Source organism: Puccinia triticina, chromosome 5A (genome assembly GCF_026914185.1).
Source record: "Puccinia triticina chromosome 5A, complete sequence".
Lineage (NCBI taxonomy): Eukaryota > Fungi > Basidiomycota > Pucciniomycetes > Pucciniales > Pucciniaceae > Puccinia > Puccinia triticina.
Window position 1 is genome coordinate 5,079,628 of NC_070562.1, and position 20,843 is coordinate 5,100,470.

Genomic DNA, 20,843 nt, shown 5'->3' on the forward strand with positions numbered 1-20,843 from the left:
TTTCCCAGTCACTATTGGGCCGATGGCTCGCAAGCATCGGAAAGATTTACTGAGAGGGAGTTGAACCAGATGATGTATAGGAATGGAAATTCCAAATCACCACAGAGGTTTGGCTCCTCCGCATTGGGTCAAGCAGGTTTACATCCAACAGCAACATGGATTCTTTACTTGAAAGACAGACAAGGTAGCAAATCACAGACTGTTTTTTTCGAACTCTTTCGAGACTTTTTTGATCAGATTTTTCATGAGACTGAGGGGCTTAATAGCGTGACGGGAAGTGTGTATGACATACAAGATACATACATAAATACATTAAACTGTTGCAAGGTTTTGGTGATGACAGAAGTTGAAAATGAACCCATTTCGGTTATTTTATCGGATATTAGGCTTTCGCAGGTGCCTCCCAAATCGAGATTACGGCAGGTTATTGGATTGCTTGATGCGCCTTGTCAGTAGCCGGCCGATGGCTAAACGACAGTACACCAGTGGTAGACACACGTTTTATACCCCCACGGAGGAGAATGAGGGGGAAAGTCAGGATAAAAAAAACTAGCAAATGAGGATGAACCAGCTACGTACGTGTGTGACACTTGCTAGAGCTGTGATATGATGCCGTATAATCGATCAAGTAGTTTAGGAAGTTCGTATCGATAACCCATCTCGCAAGTACGCGTCTCTCGGTGCAACAATAAGCTGCTTAGGGAGTAAAAAGTAGCATGACCGCAGCGCTCGGAAGGACAGGTGTACGGCTTGCGACCGTAGTTTTTATGCCTGGGCGACTTGAGATGGAATGCGATCTGGCCGGCGTGGTCGAAAAGTTTCTTGCAAAGCGGGCATTGAAGCGGGCCATGATGATTGGATGGGATTTTCCAAGTGCGTTGAGCGTAGATTAATTCTTTTTTTACGAACAATTGCTGACGGTCGATATGATGGCCAAAGTATTCATCTACGTCTTCTAGCTCCACTCCAGAAGCGCAGGTGCCTGCTTCAAAATGCGCAATCAGAGCTGATGGGCTGACAAAGGTCTTTCCACAAGCATCGTGAGGACATTTCGCATTCTTCGGTTGGTGAGTCGAAGATCTGAGATGCTGTTTCCATCCAAAAAAAAATCAACAAACATTAGTCATCCTGTAAGAAAGCACGCCTTGATCAAGAAATTAAAAAACAAGAAGAACTCGCCATGATCATGTTGTTGGGTTGCGTGAACAGCGTTCTGCATGGCGCACAATACACATCCGAGTGATCATCAAGACAATGGTTCTTAAGCGCCTTCAGGTCAGAGTACCATATTTTACATCTCGGGCATTGCTGGTGATGTTGTTCATTGTGTAAACGAAGGTTGCCAACGGGGGTATGGCACCATCTGCAGGCCATGTGCTTTTCAGATTGATTAAGGTGAGCTTGCATGGCTCTCGCTGATACGAACTCCCTTCGACATGGCTTGCAATAATGATGGGAAGGCGATTGGACGAGATGCTGCTCATATTTCGAGTCTTGCCCGAAGTACCGATTGCAAGATTCGCATTCGTAATGGCAGACGGTGATCATGGCCAAAGGGTTCGTGTAGGATCGTTAGAGACGACGGAACTGGGTCTTGCGAAGGACTGAATGGCTCGTGGCTGGGAGGATGTGACGGGGGCGGTGTCCACCCGGAAGATAGGAAAGTAGAACAACTCCCACCTGGGACCGAGAAATTCTTCAGTGGCCGCCGAGAAATCGGCGCAGCAGGCGCGACACCCACATTCGGAGCAATGGCCCATGACGTACCAGAGACCCCCTCAAACCTTTCCAAGCATCCATTCAACTCTAAAGGTTGATATTGAGCATTCATATTTTCTTCATCTTGTCTATGAACCGGCCGGCTCACCTATTTCTAATGAGCACCACAAAGCTTCACCATCCTTTTGTCTCGAGGAGTGGATCCGGCGCGTCAAAGGTACCTTGCGTGAGCCATGGACTCGCCGGTCGCCTAATGTAGCCGTGCTACAATTGGCTACGCGACAGGCGCCCATACTAGGGGCGCGCTGTACGCGTGTTAGGTTTTTCCGGCTCCGCACGAGCCAGGAGTTAGAGGTGCCGAAGCCCCTGCGTACTGCACGCAAGGGGTTGTTGGTTTCGTTTCTTCTTTCTTTTCTCAGACAAGGCGTGACCTGTACACGCCCATATTGTCTGTACCGTTGAATTATCATTCATCGTTTTCTTCTTGTTGTTTGGTTCTCTTTTCCATTGTCGGCCCTTATAAAAGGGCCTCTCTTGTATGTCTGTTTCCCGCATCCATCCCCTGTCGTTGGAAATCCAGACACCTCTTCTTTGTCATTTAGCCGCGTGTAGCTTTGCTCCGCCGCAGGCCCATTTTCATAGCCTTGTAGCCTGCCCGACTACAAGTGGTAGCGAGTTCCTTTTTACGTTCCGACGTTTTTTGGACTCCACTTTCGGCACCGCTTTCCCTATAATACCAATCAAACAACCCTTTAAAATCGTAGTCTTTTTCTTCGCGCTTCGGCAAATAAAAAACGTAAGATTAGACATCTCTTTGGTTTGGTCTGGGTCACGGTTGCCTCAGTTGGAGTCCCCAGTCTCTTGTCGACTGGTCCTCTGGGGCAGGGTCCTGCTTGGCGTGCTGCGCGCGCATTCGTCTGGTGTTTTTTCTTCACAGTCACTGACGTGTCGAAATTATCCTTTTGTTTTTTGTTTCTGTCCGTGATTAGATGCCCGTTGGTCATAGTCCCCCAAGTGGGAAGCAACCTCTTCCTACCGTTGGCGGCGAGGTTGTCCCTCAACCCCCGCAGGATGGCGTCCGATACTCGAAACGCGAGGTCGAGGCGATGAACCCAGCCGAGCGTCTGTGGTACGATAACCACCGAGACCTCCCTCAATGCCAGGAGGATCTCATCGGATACGACAATGATGCTGTAAGTCACACTACGACGAATAGTAGTGACGTTGTTAAGATGTTGACCCATATTGTTGGGCAGATGAATCTCGACGGACCTGTGAAGAAGGAACCGACGGATTCCAATCGTTTTGGTCCAGCCCCGCCGGTCGACGCGGAGCCGTTGAAGACCGTGTACGAGGAGGACCCGTTGAAAGTCCTCAAGTACTGGCCCGAAGAGCACCCGAAGTTCAAGGGGCAACCGGGCGATGATGCCGTGACCTGGCTTAGCAGGTTGGCGGTACACCTCAACGATCGCAGCGCCCACCCCGCCATCTGGCACAAGGTCGGCGGCCTCCGTTTGGGCGGTAAGGCTTCAGATGATTACTGCGACGCCGCCCTCGCCGGAACTCGCCCCAAGAATTGGGACGAATTCAAGCACTGGTTGGTTCGTTTAAGCCCGCTAGGTACCAGTCCGGCGGCACTAGCTAGGGAGCTCGGCGCGTTGAAGCAGGGCCCCAACGAGACCCTCCAAGCGTTCTACGCTAGGTATCGTGCTTGGATGTCCCGCGCGAAATCGCACGGGTATCCTTTCGATGCGATCACTTCCTTCGTCAATTGTCTGACGAAGGGGCTCGCGAAACGGGTTTTCGAAGAGATCACCCGCTGCCAGGTCCAACGTACCCCGTTGGACTTGGATCAAGTTGTTGTTACGGCCATGGAGTACGATAGTGCGTACCGTGGCGACGCCGCCTTAGCTTCGACTTCGACGGCAAGTTCTGGTTCCGGTTCCGGCAAGCGTCGAACCGAAGGTGGCGGCGACAAGGCTGGCAAGAAAAAGTTGTATTGCTACAACTGTCGGTCGAAGGATCACCTTCTTGCGGACTGCAAAGAGCCCAAGACGGAACGCCAAGCGGCGTACGAGGCCGCCCACCCCCCTACTGACAAGGGGAAGAAAAAAGCTTAGTCGACGTGGAACCGTCTCTCCCGTCGACATCCGTTGTAGTTACTGTGACCGCCTCCCCCCCTTCTCCTATATCTCGAAATCAATCTCTTGTCACAGTTCCTATTGAGCCTCAGGGTGGAAGACCCACCCCTGAGTTTGATGCATCGTTGAGTTCAGCTGATGCCCCAGGCGTGGGGACAGCCGCCTCAGTAGAGCCGTCTGAGGACGCCGCTGATGTCGTATATGATAGTTTAAGTTCTGTTCCGCTGGCTGCCGCATCCGCGGCTGCTGAGTCGAACACGATTCGTGTAGATTTCCTACACGAGGTTGAAGGACGCTTGGCCAGAGTTCTTCTCGACACGGGCGCAGGATCGTCCTACGTGTCTTCTTCATTTGTATCTTCTCATTCTCTTCCCATCTTTCATTCACCATCTTCATTCTGCGTCGCCGGCGCTTTTGGTGATAAAATTAAAGATAACCGGCTTGCTAACGTCCATTTCTCCTTTTCTGAGGTGGACTTCGTTTGTGTTTGCAGGATCGCGCCGTTAGCTAGTTACGACGTGATACTTGGTCGTGATTGGATCGCAACGCACGTTTCGTCGACGGATTGGGAGCACAACTTGTGGCGTCTTAAGGGGCCAGGCGGTAATGTTGTCGTTTTTCAGCCTTCCTTGCCCGCTATCTCCTTGATTCAGGAGACAGTCCTCGCGCCGCTGACGGACGAGGATGAAGTTTTGTTACCCAAATTTTTTAGGCGCCGTGGCATCTGGGAAGGTGCAGCAGAAAAGCTGCTTGCGCTCACGGAATCGGAGGGCGTGGAAGGCCCGCGCGAAGAACGCTCGGCCGACCTACCCACTGTGTTTGGGAAAGAGAAGTTAGGTGAAGAGCTTCGTGCGCTAATAGCCGAGTTCTCGGACCTTTTTTCCCCCATTGTTAAAGCCTCGACACGCAAACGCGTGATCGAGCATCTTGTTGATACTGGTACGGCCGCGCCTATTTATCAGCCAGTCCGACAACTGTCGCCAGCTCTGCTGGGTACTCTGAAAGAGAGACTTAATGGCCTTCAAGATGCCGGATTTATCCGGCCATCTACGTCGGCGTGGTCTTCACCAATTGTATTTGTTAAAAATCCTTCCTCCGGGAAGGTAAGGCTGTGTGTTGATTACCGGCAGGTGAATGCTGTCACAAAGAAAGACAGGCACCCGCTGCCGGTAATTCAAGAGTGTTTTGATGCGCTTCGCGGTGCGAGGTTCTTTTCCAAGATTGATTTGCAGCAAGGGTTCCATCAGATGAGGATAGCCCCTGATGATGTACCCAAAACTGCGTTCGGGACTAAATACAGTCACTTTGAGTGGCTCGTAATGCCCTTTGGTTTGGTTAATGCACCCAGTACTTTCCAGCGTATGATGACCCACATCTTGAGGGAATTCATCGATGTGTTCGTCCAAGTATACTTGGATGATATCCTGGTATACTCTAGGTCAGAGGTCGAGCACCTCGAGCATGTGCACACGGTTCTCCAAGTCCTTCGAGACGAAGAGTTGAAGTGTTCTGGAGCTAAATGCTCCTTTGGCTTGCGTGAAATGCAGTATGTAGGCCACGTTGTTGGATTTAACACGATCCGTCCGATGAAAGAAAAGATTGAATGTATTCAATCTTGGCCGCGCCCCACGACTGTCTATGACGTCCGGGCTTTCTTAGGATTGTGCGGGTTTTACCGCCGTTATGTTAAAAACTTCGCGAAAATTGCTACCCCTCTTCATGGCCTAACGGCTGGAGGCGTAAAGAAATGCGAGAAGATCTTGTGGTTGCCCGTCCATGACGCGGCGTTTGTTTTTCTTAAAGAGGCTCTGGTGTCTACACCAATCCTCCTTACCCCGGATACAGCTAAGGCCTTCATTATGGAGACTGACGCGTCAGACTTTGCTGTCGGCGCGGTACTGTTGCAATATGGCGACGATGAGCGTCTGCACCCGGTTGCTTTCGAGAGCTGCAAGCTCAACAAAGCCCAAATTAACTACCCGGCACAAGAGCGGGAGTTGTTGGCCATTATCCACGCTTGGCGGAAATGGCATGTTTATTTAGATGGCGCTGTTGTCACAACCATCGTGTATACAGATCATGCGTCCCTGGTTTATTTGAAATGCCAAAAGCTCCCGTCCAAGCGGCTCTGCCGCTGGCTGGAGGAGTTCGCCGAGATGGACATTGAAATCCGTTATAAAAAAGGCGCTGACAACATTGTTCCTGACGCGCTGTCCCGACGGAGTGATTTATCACTCGTGGATGATATTGGCGACGTCCTTGATGAGACCGATTGGCCTTTGATAATCCCTTACTTGATTGATAAAAGGAAGATTCCAGCTTGGGTCCCTGAGGGGCTCGTGATGAGAGCGGAGCAGAATTAGAAGTTCTTTGAATATGACTCGGACGACGAGACCCTGATCTATCTGGGGCGTCCCGGACTGCTCGAACGCTCACCGTTTATCCCGCTAGCACACAGGTTTGATCTACTTCGAGCGGTTCATGATGATTTAGGTCACCGTGGCCGTGACTGCACACTACAGGTGCTGCGTGGCCGAGGTTGGTGGCCCAGACGGTACGAGGATGTTAAAAGTTATATTGCCACTTGTGCGCCGTGCCAAGTGCATGAGCGTGCGCACGCGTCGCAGGAAACAGGACTTCAGGTCCCTTTGCCTGCGGTGATGCCGTTTGAGCGGTGGTCCTCCGACTTCATTAAGATGCCGGAGAGTTATAAGGCGGGATACAATTGGATCTTGACTATTGTCGACCATTGTACATCCTGGCCAATAGCCATCCCTCTAAAAAACGCTACGGCAGATGCTATCGCAGAAGCCGTGTTTGATCATGTGATCACCCCTTTTGGGTTACCTCGCGAATTCCTCACGGACCGCGGGTCTAACTTTTTGTCTGCCGGGTTTGCCAGCTTTTTGGCCAAGGCAGGAGTTAAGAAGCTTAATACTTCTGGTTATCACCCCCGTACCAACGGGAAATGTGAACGGTTTAATGGTATCCTGGAGAAGGCTCTTTTCCGCCTGAATACAACTGGGGACCCCAAACGGTGGGAGGATTTTCTCCCCGCTGCTCTATTCTCTACTAGGATTCACGCAAGTGATAGTAGTAAGTTCTCGCCCTTCGAGCTTGTTTATGGTGTAAAACCACGGCTGTTGGGTGATAAGCGACGCATGGTCGCCGCAAATGAGGCCTGTCCTGGCGAGCATGAATTAGCTGCCAGGATTGAGGAGCTTAATAAGCTCAGGTTGGCGGCAGCAGGTAATACTGCCATTCGCGCCGAGGCCAATAAAGCCGCTTTCGATAATAAAACTAGGTTTGCTCGCGATGTAGACGCCCTTGTTGTGGGCCAATCTGTTAAACTTCGCAACGAGGAGCACACGAAGGGCAGCCCACGTTGGTTCGGCCCCTTCGAGATCAAGGCAATTTTGCCGAATAATGCTTATATTCTTAACGACCAAAATGGCGACGAATACTCGAGGCCCGTGAACGGAAATAGCTTGAAGCCGGTGTCCCTACGATCTTTGGTGGTCAATGGGATGTGGGCGACGCCCCCCGCAATTGCTCAGCGGGAGCGGCAGGCTGAGGCCCGCGTGGCCAAGGCCCTGCTTAAGAAGACCACTTCGGTGGCAAAGTTATCTAAGCCGGTAAAGGCTAAAAAGGTTAAAGGCGCCGGAAGGCCTCCGGCCCCGTCGGTTACTGATTCTCCGGCTACCCCGGCTCAGCCGGCGCGGAAGATACGCGTCCGTTTTGACGGCCAGCTGCTCCCGGAAGGTGCTGGGGCAGCCCCTGTCTAGGGGGGGGGCGGTTGTAGCCGTGCTACAATTGGCTACGCGACAGGCGCCCATACTAGGGGCGCGCTGTACGCGTGTTAGGTTTTTCCGGCTCCGCACGAGCCAGGAGTTAGAGGTGCCGAAGCCCCTGCGTACTGCACGCAAGGGGTTGTTGGTTTCGTTTCTTCTTTCTTTTCTCAGACAAGGCGTGACCTGTACACGCCCATATTGTCTGTACCGTTGAATTATCATTCATCGTTTTCTTCTTGTTGTTTGGTTCTCTTTTCCATTGTCGGCCCTTATAAAAGGGCCTCTCTTGTATGTCTGTTTCCCGCATCCATCCCCTGTCGTTGGAAATCCAGACACCTCTTCTTTGTCATTTAGCCGCGTGTAGCTTTGCTCCGCCGCAGGCCCATTTTCATAGCCTTGTAGCCTGCCCGACTACACTAAGGCAGGGGCTTGTGCGCGTTCTACGGAGAGCCTCGCACAGGAAGCGCCCTCCGTAAAGCTTCCACTCAACCAGTTCGACCTTCTCTCTAAACTCGGCGCCTTTCAATCTTTTCCATATGGCGATGGAGCTCAGCTCTTTCTTTTTTCAGAGGAGCTAGCTGCCCCACCTCGCTGACGGGTTATTTTGTGGTTACATATAACTTACGCCTGTTCTTAATCTTTGATCCTTGCAACATGATATATGTCATGCCGCTTTCGAGCTGTCTTGAAGAGCTTCCATTCGCATCGAAGTCCTTTCCTTTCCTTTCAGAGTAGCGTTTTTTTTAGCTACGCTTAATCAGTCACTCCAGAAGCTCCGGTGCGCTTGATGGACCGCCACATCCTCAGTTTGGGCCAGGCGTGGATCTAAGCAAGTGTTTGTTAATACGCAAGAACAGCTCATTCGCCCTTGTCGATTCGAACGTGTCGGATCGGTTCAGATGATACATAGCCCAGCCTTGCCAGCGCCCTCCTCTGGAAGAGCTACATAGGGCGCCCGTGACAATTGTTTGGGCGCAGTTTGATCTTCACCCTTCTTCACCAGATAATTGCTTTCTGGACTAAAGTCGGCAATATCCGGACTTCACATAGATTGTTTTTCTAGTTGGCCCATGAATTAGCCGAGATTGGATTTATGCTTGTCCGCACAGCTCAGACTAAAGGTTCACGCAGGGTTGGATTCCCTTCTTCAGTCATGGTCCAATGTGGTTACAGCGGAGGTCTAAAAGACCCTTGAACCGCGCAATGAGTTGAAGGGCTCAGTGGCAGTGTACAATTGAGAGTACATAACAAAAAACAAGATGGTTGAAAAAGACCGTTCGGGCCAGTTTAAATAGATCTAGAGTTCGAACCGATAAGGGCTCGCCTAAGTCACCTCACTGCTAAAAGGAGTGACCCTCTGCACAATCAAAGTGAATCTCAAGTCAAAGGGGAAAAAGTCATAATATATCGTAACCTATCCGATAGCGATAATTGTTGGTCCATCCATCCCTTTTCGAGGCACTCGCAATCCGATTCCGATTAAAAGTTGTTCGAAGTTAGGCACCATCCGGTGTTGTTCCATCTGGTGTTCGTCCATCCGGTGTTTTTCCATCCGGTATTCGTCCATCCGGTGTTCATCCATCCGGTGTTCGCCCATCCGCGTCCATCCGGTGTTTGTCCATCCGGTGCTTGTCCATCCGGTGTTCGTCCATCCATATCGTTTCGAGGTGCCCGCAGACCCGCGACACATTCCATTTTATATCAAACAGGAGTGAGGCCGAAACGAAGGTCAAGAATCTGCAACACGGCGTTCTACGTTCAAAGAAAGATAAAATAAGAAACAGAGAAACGGCCTCCGATTCGGAAAAAGAAGAGACGTCGGAGCACATACATTCAAGGGTCCAAATATTAACCAATATCCCGTGCTTGCTAGAGCCTAGAGGCACTCCAAAACCTTTGTCAACTCGTCGACCATTGTGTACAATTCACGTGCATGTGTTATGCCACAATCACCGTTGTCCAGGTGAATCATCAGATCGGACAGACTATCAAACCCGGCCCTTCCGCAACGGGCGGAAGGACATTTATAGGCTTTATGGCCGTGATCCGTGTGTTGCAAACTCTTGAGATGTGAAACAAGTTCGCGCTTGTGCAGAAATGATTCCAGGCAAATATGGCAAGGATAGTAGCCATTCTTATCGCAAATGATCTCCTCCAGCGCGGCAGGGAATATCAAGCCCCTTCTGACGAATTGCTGGCCTCGGTCGCAATGGCGGCTGAAGTAGTGGCCAACTTCTTCCAGGTTGACTCCAGATTGGCAGGTCCCTGTTTCGAGATGTTGGACCAGTGCTACTTTGCTGATGAATTGTTGACCACAAGACGGATGGTCACACTCGACATTCAATGGTTGATGAGCATACGATGTGAGATGCTGTGAAGAGTCAAGAAATAACAGCCAAATGAGCCGCCAAAAAGAGTGTAAATAGATACTTCTGAAATCTCGCTGCAAATCTGAAACTGCCTGACCATTGTCAACTCTTTGGAGTTCCCGAAAAGTTTTTGACATGGAACGCAGTACACCTCGGTATGGGCTAAGGAGCGATGCCGATGAATATCGTTCGCGTCTTCGTACCATTGGTTGCACTCCAAGCATTTCTCGTGATGGCGTTGGTTGTGATGGCGAAGCTTTCCAACTAAGATTCGACACCATTCGCAGATCATATGTTCGTCGGGTTGACTAAGGTGACTGTCCAGGGCGTCTCGAGATTCGAAGTCACGACGGCATGGTGCGCAGTAGTAATGCCGAGACGAGTGAATCATGTGATCTTGGTAATGCTGGTACAGTCTAAATTGTCGTCCACAAGGTGCACATTCAAAGCCAGACATGGTGAGCGGGATCGTTGATAGAGATGGATGAGGCTTCAAAACGTCCAAGAAATAAACATATGAAGGATGCTTCCAACTTCGAAATGCCTAATAGATAATTTTGTTGAGATTCAGTACTTTAATATCTTACGAGCTCTATGTTGAGGGGGAGAACCAAGCTTAAATACTCGAGAGAGCCCAAAAGCGGACCTGTTCAGGTTGGGGCAGAAACAGGTAGAAACTACCTGAGTGGAAGTTGGTAGAGCCAGCTGCTTACATGTGCAGTCCAACCTGACGACTGAGGTTGCGGTGCAATATTTAGGATACATATTTCATGGAAAATCCAAGCCTAGAATTTATCATGTATACAGTATTGGTTAAGCACTCACCAAAGGTCTTGATGCTTTGATCGCTGTTATGTTCAATAGCTACCCGGATTCTGTGATGAGGTGGGCATACAAGCCCTACCTACATAAATACTTGTTTTCTATGACTATGACCACCAATCGCTATCTGCCATCATTCAGCAAAGTATTCGTGATGAAAGCTGATGAAAGCATCACCCTATATCTACAAAGAGGTGTATGTCCACCGTGGCGTGTCAAGGAACGCGATGTTGAGCCAACCTATGTACATGAACTCGCCAGGAAAAATGGCCGGCCTCATAGCAGGAGGGATCGGCTACCGATGGTCGCTCACCCTGTTATGCGGGCCCGGCCTGGGATTTTCCCGTCGGCTGGAGCTGCACGCCGGCCTGACGCGATGCTAGATGGTGTGTCGGGGAATGATCTGTATACCATTTGACGCGAACGTGTACAGCCTCTCCGTCAACCGCAAAGTGTGGAATAGGCTTGTATCCAAAACCAACACACCCATATGTCGCGGTTGGCAGCACTGCCACTGGGTCGCTACGCTTTTTTCAAAGAAAAAATTGTTAGTGGAGCGGCGCGTTTTTTCGACCGGTGAGGCCATGTGGTTAGCGGAACGTTGGCGCGTTTCCGCTAGCTACAGTGTATTCATCGGCTAAATCACAGGCTGTCCCGCAGTGCAGGAGCTGCTTTTCTTCTGCCTGTGCGCATAGCGGTAGCTCGAAGGCTGAAAAAGCTGAAAGGCATGTTGGCTGTTGGTGAAGTTATGTACGCTACACTGACACCATCGATAGCGTAGCGGGACCGAAGTTGCGGTCGGGCTAGGCACATTTTTTTCCCAAAAATTGTATCAAAATTGCCAGGGTGTGCTCAAGATGGGGATCTTTGTCCTTGTTAAGAAAAATCTCAAGTTTCTAAAAACTGTCCAAGCATAATTTTTTCTAAGGAACTTGGAGTCTGAAAAGAATTAGGAGTTTTTTTTGTCTTGACCATTTCTCAATTGATACCTGTTGAAACTACCATCCCATAAGAGTACATTGAAAAAGTCATAAAGATTTTGGATTATGATCAAGAAACAAAGAATTCACTGGAGAGCAATCCTGACTCCTGAGGCTCAAGATTTTCAAATTTCCAGGATCTTGAGTTTCCTGCTTGTCCACCACAAGATCCCAAACTTAATAAAGCCTTCTGCTGCTTCAGGTGTGTGATCTTGCAAAGCGAGCATCCAACAGCCCTTGAAAGGAGGAACTTGCATGCTATTGCACCCTTTTGTGGGGCCAAGATTCTCAATTTTGGTGGACTGGGAGGAACTTTTGAAGCTCTAAAAATCCTTCCCTCTTTAACTTTGTTTGGAATAAATTAGCTCAGGCTGTAGGTATGATTTTTCCCTGCTCAACCTATAAATTTTTATATGGTTAATGAAGTTCTTGTCACCTGCAAAACGTTTATAAAAGCCTCAAGCCAATGGAGTTTCAAGAGGTGGTTGACTAACCAGCTGCGCTTAGCAGCTTGTGTACACTATTTGTGTTTGGTTTTTTGTATGATTTTCTCAGAGGGTTCTGAAATCCTCAAAAGACCAAACTTACTTTCCATGTGTGAACATAAATTAGTGAAAAAATAATACAATTTGCACTTAATTTATTGCACTAGTTTGAGGAGGTGCAATGTAAGGACAGAGGATTGTCCCAAAATATGAAACTGTGAAGTCAATCAAAATTGAACCACCCCAAAATGGTTTCAAGTCTGTAATACAGTGTACTGGTGTCTTTTACATGACTAAAGTAAAGAGGAAGAATATAGACAAACTCCAAATTCAACTACTAAATAATCAGATACAAATTACTGAAAAGGGTAAGTGGATATAAAGTTATGGAGAAATTAGAATGTGTCTTAGAGAAGGATATGGTAGTCGTCACTTGTCTTAAAATCAGAGGAGGGCAAATGGCCGGGGTCCTGATCCCATTAGCCTCCATAAACCAAGCTGCAAAGTGAGTATTGGATGGATTGAGGTACAAGCTCAGTTTTTTAAGCACTGAGGCTAAGCTTCCTGAGAGTTAGTAATTGAAGAAAAACAAGTTTGGGATAGGTAAGAGAGAGAAAAAGTGCAAAATAACAAGGATTGGAGCATTTTCACTCAAATGTTCCTGAGTAATATAGAGATCACAGTCTACTACAAAATTTGGATAGTAAGCTGTAAAAGTGGTTGATTTTGTGAAGCAACAAACTAAAGGCATATATTTCCAATAATTAATCTAAAAATAAAACAAATGATAAAGAATAGTAGAGGAAAAGGAAGATACTCAAAGTCTAACACAAAACATACAAAAGGAGACACACTAATTAGAGGAGAAAAATAGTCAGAAAAGCAACACTGGACACTGCCAACAGGAAAGAATAAAATGGGGGGAATCTGAAAGTTTGGATTGGCAGATTTTCAATATGGATGACCATAAAAGAACTGATATTGACAAAAGAAACAGGTCAAAATATGATTCTTGATGGTGTAACCGTAGATGAAAAGAAATTTCAACACAAGATGAAGTCAATCTTGGGGGTAAAAAGCTAGTAAATAAGTGATGATGACAATAAAAGCTTATGGGAAAACATGATTTTCATTGGTAGGAGGGAAGGATTGTGAAAAGAGATAATAATCTTATATGTGTGAGAGGTAAAGAATAAAGTGGTGAAATTCTAGGGAACATGAAAGAGATCAGGGAGCAGGTTCAAAGAGTGGAGGCTAATTTCACTGGGATGCCATGTGAGGAGCAATTATGATGATTTTATTCTGGGCCTTTAGAGTCTTTATAGTGGGATGTAACAATAAGATCAGCAATATCACATGTTTTCTGATTTTTTCTTCTGAATTAACAAGTGGGGGAATCTTTTCTCATCAAAAAGAGGGAAATATAGTACATGGAGTTTGCTACTCTCCAAATTACCAATGTTTGGAAAACATCTGGAGCTGACACACCAGCTTGTCACTAGACAAGTGTGACTACATTTAGTGTGATAGTGGAGAAGTGCTTAGTATGATGGGATATGTAGAAAAAGCCAAGAGTTATGTAGACTCAAGGAGGAAGTTGCTCAATTCAGTCTTGATGGTTTTCAATCAATAAATGGATGTGGGTGTCCAAGAATAGTTCAGCTGATATGAAAACCAATTTCTGATGCTCATTGCTAGGCAGCTTTTGTGAGTCCACTGGTTGGATTTCTCTTTCAATTTTGGATCCAAGAGGTGCTCCAGGAAAAAATTGTCCAAAGCAAAGGCACCAAACCTAAACCTTGTGTGGTGCCTCTTGTTTCAGACTTTGAAGATCTCTGCCTGTGTGTGTTGGTAAATGACAAAGACTGTCTGGATCCTTCAAAATTTGGCTAGTGAATATTGTTCAAGGTCCAAAGTGTATGACAAGATGGTAAAAAGGGTTTCCCCTTTCCCAGTGCTGTTCTCAATCCATAAGGGGCTGAAGGCAAAAAGTAATTCCAAAGTGGAAGGCATCCAGCACTGTTTATTCAAATGATCCTCCTCAGAAGCTGTGTTTGATTGGTAAGTTGACTACTGACTATGGTCAAAATTGATAGTCTTTAATTGGGGCGCCCAGAATTCTCTTTCTTCCATTGATACTTCCAGCCATAGGGTCAAGTGGTCAGCTGGTGATGGTGAATAGGTGCATCTTTGGCTGGGCCCATCCCATCCATGATTGAATGTGAAATGTTGACTTGCATTGTTATCAGAGATCAGAATCAGATCCATACTCCACCAATATCCCACCTCCAGCAAATTGGGAGTTTGCCCATGCATCGGGAGGGATTGGATATGTGTCTGCGCAGCTCAAACTATGAGTTCATGTGGGGTAAAATTCACCTTTGGCCAGGTCTGATGTAGTTACAGCGAAGGAATCATTCACTCAAGCCACGCAACGAGTTGAAGACATAACAGTGGCAGCTGCCAGTAGGACAATTGAGAGTAACAAAAACAAGAAATGAAATCACAATGATCGTTGCAGAAGACCGTTGGGGCTAGTTTAACCAAATACAGAATTCTAACAGATGAAAGTTCGAAGCCACGACACTACCAACACGAACAACCATCTGCATAACTCCAAGTAAAACAGAAGTGAAAGGTAGAAAATCGGAACCGATCCGATAGCGATAATTTGGAAAGTTGGCCGAAGTTCTGCACCATTCACTGTTCGTATATCCGCCCCTCTTCGGGGAGCGCCCAATCCGATAGCTATTTGAAAAGTTGAGCAAAGCTGTGCACCATACACCGTCCGTCCGTCCGTCCTCGGGGTGCCCACAGATCCGAGATATATTCCGCTGTACATTTATCAGGAGCGAAGCTAAAACCAAGGGCAAGAAAAAGCAGTAACACGACATTAGTAAGAAGCAGAGAAACGACCCTCAACACCGGAAAAGATGATAGGTCGGATCACATACATTTATGGGCCGAAATTTGAACCTCATGTCTAGTCGGTATTCCATGCTTGCTAGAGCCGTCTCACAATCTCTAACAAGTCGTCGACTAGTTCGTACAATTCGCGTGCATGGGACACGTCACAATCGCCGAAGTCGAGGTGCATCATCAGATTGCCCAGACTGTAAAACTCGGCCTGTCCGCAGCGGTTGGAAGGACATTTGTAGGCTTTATCGCCGAGATTCTTGTGTTTCGAACTCTTGACATGCGCAACAAGTTCGCCCTTGTGCTGGAAAACTTTCGAGCAAAGCTGGCAGGGATAGCGGCCGTTGTTGTCGCGAAGGTTGTGCTCTAGCCGTAGGGAGCTATGGAAGAGCAAGTCCCTTCTGACGAATCGTTGGCTTCGGTCGCAATGGTAGCTGAAGTAGTGGTCGACTTTCTGCAGGCTGGCTCCAGATGGACAGGTGTCTGCTTCGAGATGTTGGACTAGGGCTGCTTTGCTGATGAAGCTTCGATTACAAGCCGGATGAACACACTCGATATTCCTTGGTCGATGAGCGGACGATCGCAAATGCTGTAAAAGAGGCAAAACAATGAATATCAAATTCGAATGCTACCTCTAGAATCTCGCTGCAAGTCTAAGATCTGCCTGACCATTTTCAACTCGTTAGGGTTTCCGAAAAGTCTTCTGCATGGAACGCAGTATACCTCGGAATGAGCTAAGGCGCAATGCCGATGGACATCGGTCGCGTTTTCGAGCCATTGGTCACACTCCGAACACTGCTCATGATGGCGTCGATTATGGATGCGAAGTTTTCCAACGACGGTCTGACACCACTTGCAGATCAAATGTCGTTCGGAGTGACGAAGGTGACTGTCCAGCGCGTTTTGAGATACGAAGTCGCGGCGGCATGGTGCACAGTAGTGATGCTGAGAAGAATGAATCATGTGGTCTTGGTAATGCTGGTAGAGCCTAAATTGTCGTCCACACGGTGCACATTCATGGCCAGACATAGTGAGCGGGGCCGTCGATGGAGATAATTCAAGCTTCCAAACGTCCGAGAGATAAATTGATGAAGGATGGTTGCAACTTCGAAATGCCTAATAGATAATTTCGTTGAGATTCAGTGATTTGGTTATCCTGCGATTGCTATTGTGAGGGGCAGAAACCAAGCTTACTCGCTGCAGAGGGCCCAACGGCAGGACTGTTCAGGTTGGGGCGGAAACAGGTAGAAACTAGTTGAGTAGAAGCTGGGAGAGCTTGCCGGAGAAGCAATGAGGATGTTTGATGGGGAATCCACAGCGAGAATTTATCCTGTGGACAGTGGGGGCTGAGAGCAAAGGGGCTCTGAGCCGGATCTTGGCTTTTTGCTCGCCTTTATGTTCAAGAGCAACCTGATTAGTCGATCGGATCTGCCACGCACGACTCGGGCACTACATAAGGGTCAGTAGTACAAAGGGTCGTTGGTCGCAGAAAACTCAATCTTGCTTTCGGCTCCAGGGTCTTCCGAATTCCAGCTTTTACCCGTCCGCCGTCTGGTGGCTCTCAACGGTAGCTGCGCCACTCTACCGCAAGCTACAGGGGCATGTGTACACAGGCGGCGCACTTGGCAAGAAATGAAACGCCGCCCGGATGCCAGTGCCATTCTGCCGTCCCGGTGCAGCACCGGACGTCCCCCTGGCATCCCCTCCCACAGGTGCCACCGGATGAACACCCCGCCGCCGCCTCCAAACCCAAAGCAGCCCACAGCCGTCCCTCCAGATCGTAGCTACCCACAGCGCAGCGCCTCCCTGGCCCGAGCGTGTACAGCCTCTCCGTCGAACGCACGAAGTGCGGGAGAGGCTTGTGTCTAAAACGCGCATGCTCGCGTGTCACGGTTGGGCTTCTGAGGTCCTTTTTTTTTGTAAAAACTAGGGAACCGCGCGGCTTGCCGCGGCAGGACCAGCCACCCGCCCACTTTGTGTATGTAATTTGAATTAAAACAACTTCACCAACATTGACTACAAGTTGAGTACAACAGTTCCCATTACCAGTACACCAAAAAAAAAGAAAACACCACCAGCGCAATAGCGCAATAACATTACACTCGACAAGATACTCCTGACGCAATGAAATCCAGTTTCACCACATTTGTTGTTACAATACCATACACGTCTCCGGATGCCGCCACTATGCCAACCATTGTACCGCTGGGAGCCGTTGCCCTGGACAGCGCGCCGTAAAGTTGCCTGTGAGAAAACACTGGCCTAGGTAAAAATACTCTCACCTTTTCCAGAGTCTGGCCCTGCGCTTTGTTGACTGTCATTGCAAATGCAGGAACCACTGGGAATTGTACACGCTGAAATTTAGTTGCAAACTCTTGGTCCGGCTCATGGATGGGGGCAACTTCGGAATGCCAACCTCTTCCCCTTTTGTCGGACCTGTCATCACCTCGCACTTCAACACATGAGGTTGAATTCCTTTGACAAGAAGCCGTGTCCCGTTAGCTAGGCCAGACCCCAGACTAAAATTCCGTAGGCACACCACCGGCATGCCTTCCTTCAACGACAAGACCGGCATCAAAAATCCCGGGAGATTGACTTTTGCTAGTACCTCCGGCGAGACTGTTTCATTGGAGTCGCTCATCAACTCGTCCAGCGCCAAAATATGAACCACACGACCCGGCAATAGCTTCAAGCACACACTATTTATGCCAGCTACATTAACCAATATCGCTTGTTTAATATAGAAATCCGCGAGCCTGTCATCCCCAGGCACTGACCAAACGCTTGCCAAGTCACCATAAACAAAACTAATCAACCCCTTTAAGGGAGTTCCAGGTCATTTTTGAATACTTTGTATCAGGTCTTTGGTCATTCTGCTTCCAGTAATAGTTTTAAATGTGCATTGCCAGGTACTTGAATAGTTCCGCGCTTTATCTCCTGTTATTTGTAGAAAATAAAGCTGTTTGGTCCAGTAAAGGCATCAAACGTAACTCTGATAACCCGTTCAATGATGGTGCGTCAAACTTAGCTAGCACATGTTAGTCACTCACCATTTGTCGGGTGAGTGTCCAGAAGGCGCTCGGGCCAACCGTACTTATAATGAGTATGGTATGACCTGTGAGATTCCTTTCTGTAGGGTATAATGACGGCTAGACACAGACCATAAGGGGGGACAACATTGATCATTGTCCCAGAGGCAGGCCGCGTAGGACATCGGAAATGTTCATGGTGGTGGCATTATCATGACACCGGATAGAAAGGAACCGGCATAGGTAGCAAAAAGGTTTGATAGAGTCGAGGACATGCTCAAATGACGCGCCAGCGAAAGAAAGTGAGCATGGCTCTGTTAAACAGCTCAATGACATTTGATCAGAGCTAGCTTCGTGGGATTTATCACTCTCCAGGGTGGTGAATGAGATGTGGGTCAGTGGTCACAAATGAAGCCGCCTCAAGGGGTATTTACTATGCGGTGTGCAATACCGGCTAACACTGATCTTTGGGCCAGAACAAGACTGGCCATGCTCACAGAGGCAGGCAAAGATAATGCGCTGACTATATTTACTACAATAATTAATACAATGGTTAGGACACCAAATACTTGGGAACCGGGATATGGAGCATAAGAATTTTGATTGATTACAGGAGCTATTTGGTATGGCAGTCAGGATGTGATCACATATAAAAGATATCTATGAACGGAATTCCGGAAACCAAGCAGCATGGGTGACCGTGCTCAGTACAGGAACTACAAGTGGCATCTACAAGGAAACAATTGACAGTATAGGAGTAAGACATTGGAAGAGAGCTAGAAACTACGCATCTTTGGATGGCGCTGGACTTTCAACAGCCTTGGGTTTCTTTGTGTATTTGCGCTTTTTAGGCAATATGTCTGTGGCCCCAGAGGACGGTGACTGAATTATTCCATTGGCACCATTATTTGGGTCTTGGGACATGGTACCAGTGGTGTGATTTTCAATGACGCTTGAACTGGTTCCAGCCACAGGCATAGGAGAAACCGGTTCATGATCAGAGAAATAAATCCTAGAAAAGGCAATTGCAATTAATTACAGGCCAGCATTTGCCAAAATGACCAGAGACTCACTGCACAGGCTTGCGGCGGCCAAAATTTTTGACAGAGGTTGAGGTGTCCGTGGCGGCCAAAGGATTGTAACCAGATGATAGGGATACCAATAATACCTGGGTGGTGCTACATCAAAAACCAGGTTTTGGAGTGTGGTTACAAATGTGCTTACGTTGACCTCAAGCATTTTATCAGGAACCAAGTACTTGACAAAGTAAACAGACAAGAGCATCTCCCAGCCTATTTGGAATAGTCCGAAAGTCTTGGCCAGATTACGGCTCCCAGCTACTTTGTAACGTACATGGAAAGAAACCTGAGCACAAGACTGAGGGTGAGGAGATACCAGTCGGATAATAAAGATCAAGATCCATGAGCATGATAACTCACTTGGATGTCTTAATCTGTATGTTTCATGACGACTACAAGATTTTTGAACTGAGAGTTCGGACTCGGGGTATCATCCACTTTGATTTTTGAAACGATGACACCGAAGCCGTAGAAACTGGCTTTGTTGGCTAAAGATACCTGATATCCTTTGGTGTCCCCCATAGGCAGTGTCATGTCTTGTTCATAATAGAAGACAGGGTGGGACTTGATGTTGGGTGCAATGACACACCCAGATAGTAGATAGATTTTGTCTAAGAGAAGTAAGCTAGCGGAAGATCCGTACCCTTGGAGCCAAGTCTTCATATTTATTTCTTCACCGGTTTTGGAGTCAAGAAATGTGAGAGTAGAATCAAATAGGAGCTGGCCATAACTGGAACCAGGTGGGATGATTGGGTCAAGCTGCCATGAAGTCGAGTTCAGGTCCAACCAGGCAATGAAAAGCGATGGGAAGAGAATAGTACAAGACTCCTTACAACTTACAATGTTGGTAATGTCAAAGGGGGATTGGCTAAAAAGAGGATGGCTTTGACGTTTGAGAGTGGAGACAACGGGGGCCATTTTTAGGTGTGTTGTTTTGAGGAAAGAAATGAAACACATGTGGGAGTTGTGAAGATAATCATGGTGAGGTCCGGTGGTATATGGAATGAGGGACGGCTAATCAGAATGCGTGCATTTTCTTTTGTTTCAGGCCACGGGCTGAACCTTGTGTTGAGTGGAGCCAAAACAATAAAAAGAGGCCAAGTGAATGGGCCGGGAGAGGGAATACGAATAGTGGAGGACTTCCCTTTGATTTACACAGCCGTGTAAAGTCAGATCTGGCACATGTAAAGCCAGATCTGACTCACCCTGTAATTTTTAGCTTTAGAAGCTTTTCCGCAGGCTTGAGATGCCAGAATACCTGCCAGATTTACAACCCCAGGTATTCCAGCAACTCGGGCCTCATCCCTCATTGTTAAACCGGCCATCAAGAGTACACAACCCTCTCGATGGCCGGTATAGACCGGTCATCGAGAGGACACAGCCCACTCAATGACCGGCCTGTACCTCGAGAGGACACATCCCTCTTGATGGCCGGTACAGACCGGTCATCAAGAGTACAGACCCCTCTTGATGGCCGGTACGGACCGGTCATTGAGAGGGTACAGTGTCCTC

General features: G+C 48.1%; 5 protein-coding genes across 5 annotated transcripts; all 5 read right to left on the reverse strand.

The window, feature by feature from the left end:
* Positions 1-593: 593 nt before the first annotated feature.
* Positions 594-1,548, reverse strand: PtA15_5A612 (uncharacterized protein; the record flags this gene model as incomplete). The annotated part of the gene is made up of 2 exons (XM_053169392.1): positions 594-1,088; positions 1,180-1,548. 2 exons carry the CDS (start codon positions 1,546-1,548, stop codon positions 594-596), a joined length of 864 nt encoding a protein of 287 aa, XP_053020593.1.
* A 7,517-nt stretch (positions 1,549-9,065) lies between these two features.
* PtA15_5A613 (uncharacterized protein) lies at positions 9,066-9,341 on the reverse strand (the record flags this gene model as incomplete). Its single annotated transcript, XM_053169393.1, has 1 exon — positions 9,066-9,341. One exon carries the CDS (start codon positions 9,339-9,341, stop codon positions 9,066-9,068), a length of 276 nt encoding a protein of 91 aa, XP_053020594.1.
* Positions 9,342-9,527: 186 nt separating this feature from the next.
* Positions 9,528-10,477, reverse strand: PtA15_5A614 (uncharacterized protein; the record flags this gene model as incomplete). The annotated part of the gene is made up of 2 exons (XM_053169394.1): positions 9,528-10,022; positions 10,118-10,477. The coding sequence occupies 2 exons, from the start codon at positions 10,475-10,477 to the stop codon at positions 9,528-9,530; spliced, it is 855 nt and encodes a 284-aa protein (XP_053020595.1).
* Positions 10,478-15,311: 4,834 nt separating this feature from the next.
* PtA15_5A615 (uncharacterized protein) lies at positions 15,312-16,252 on the reverse strand (the record flags this gene model as incomplete). The annotated part of the gene is made up of 2 exons (XM_053169395.1): positions 15,312-15,812; positions 15,893-16,252. 2 exons carry the CDS (start codon positions 16,250-16,252, stop codon positions 15,312-15,314), a joined length of 861 nt encoding a protein of 286 aa, XP_053020596.1.
* A 2,783-nt stretch (positions 16,253-19,035) lies between these two features.
* Positions 19,036-20,249, reverse strand: PtA15_5A616 (uncharacterized protein; the record flags this gene model as incomplete). The annotated part of the gene is made up of 5 exons (XM_053169396.1): positions 19,036-19,264; positions 19,326-19,420; positions 19,477-19,629; positions 19,728-20,090; positions 20,172-20,249. 5 exons carry the CDS (start codon positions 20,247-20,249, stop codon positions 19,036-19,038), a joined length of 918 nt encoding a protein of 305 aa, XP_053020597.1.
* Between the last annotated feature and the right edge of the window lie 594 nt (positions 20,250-20,843).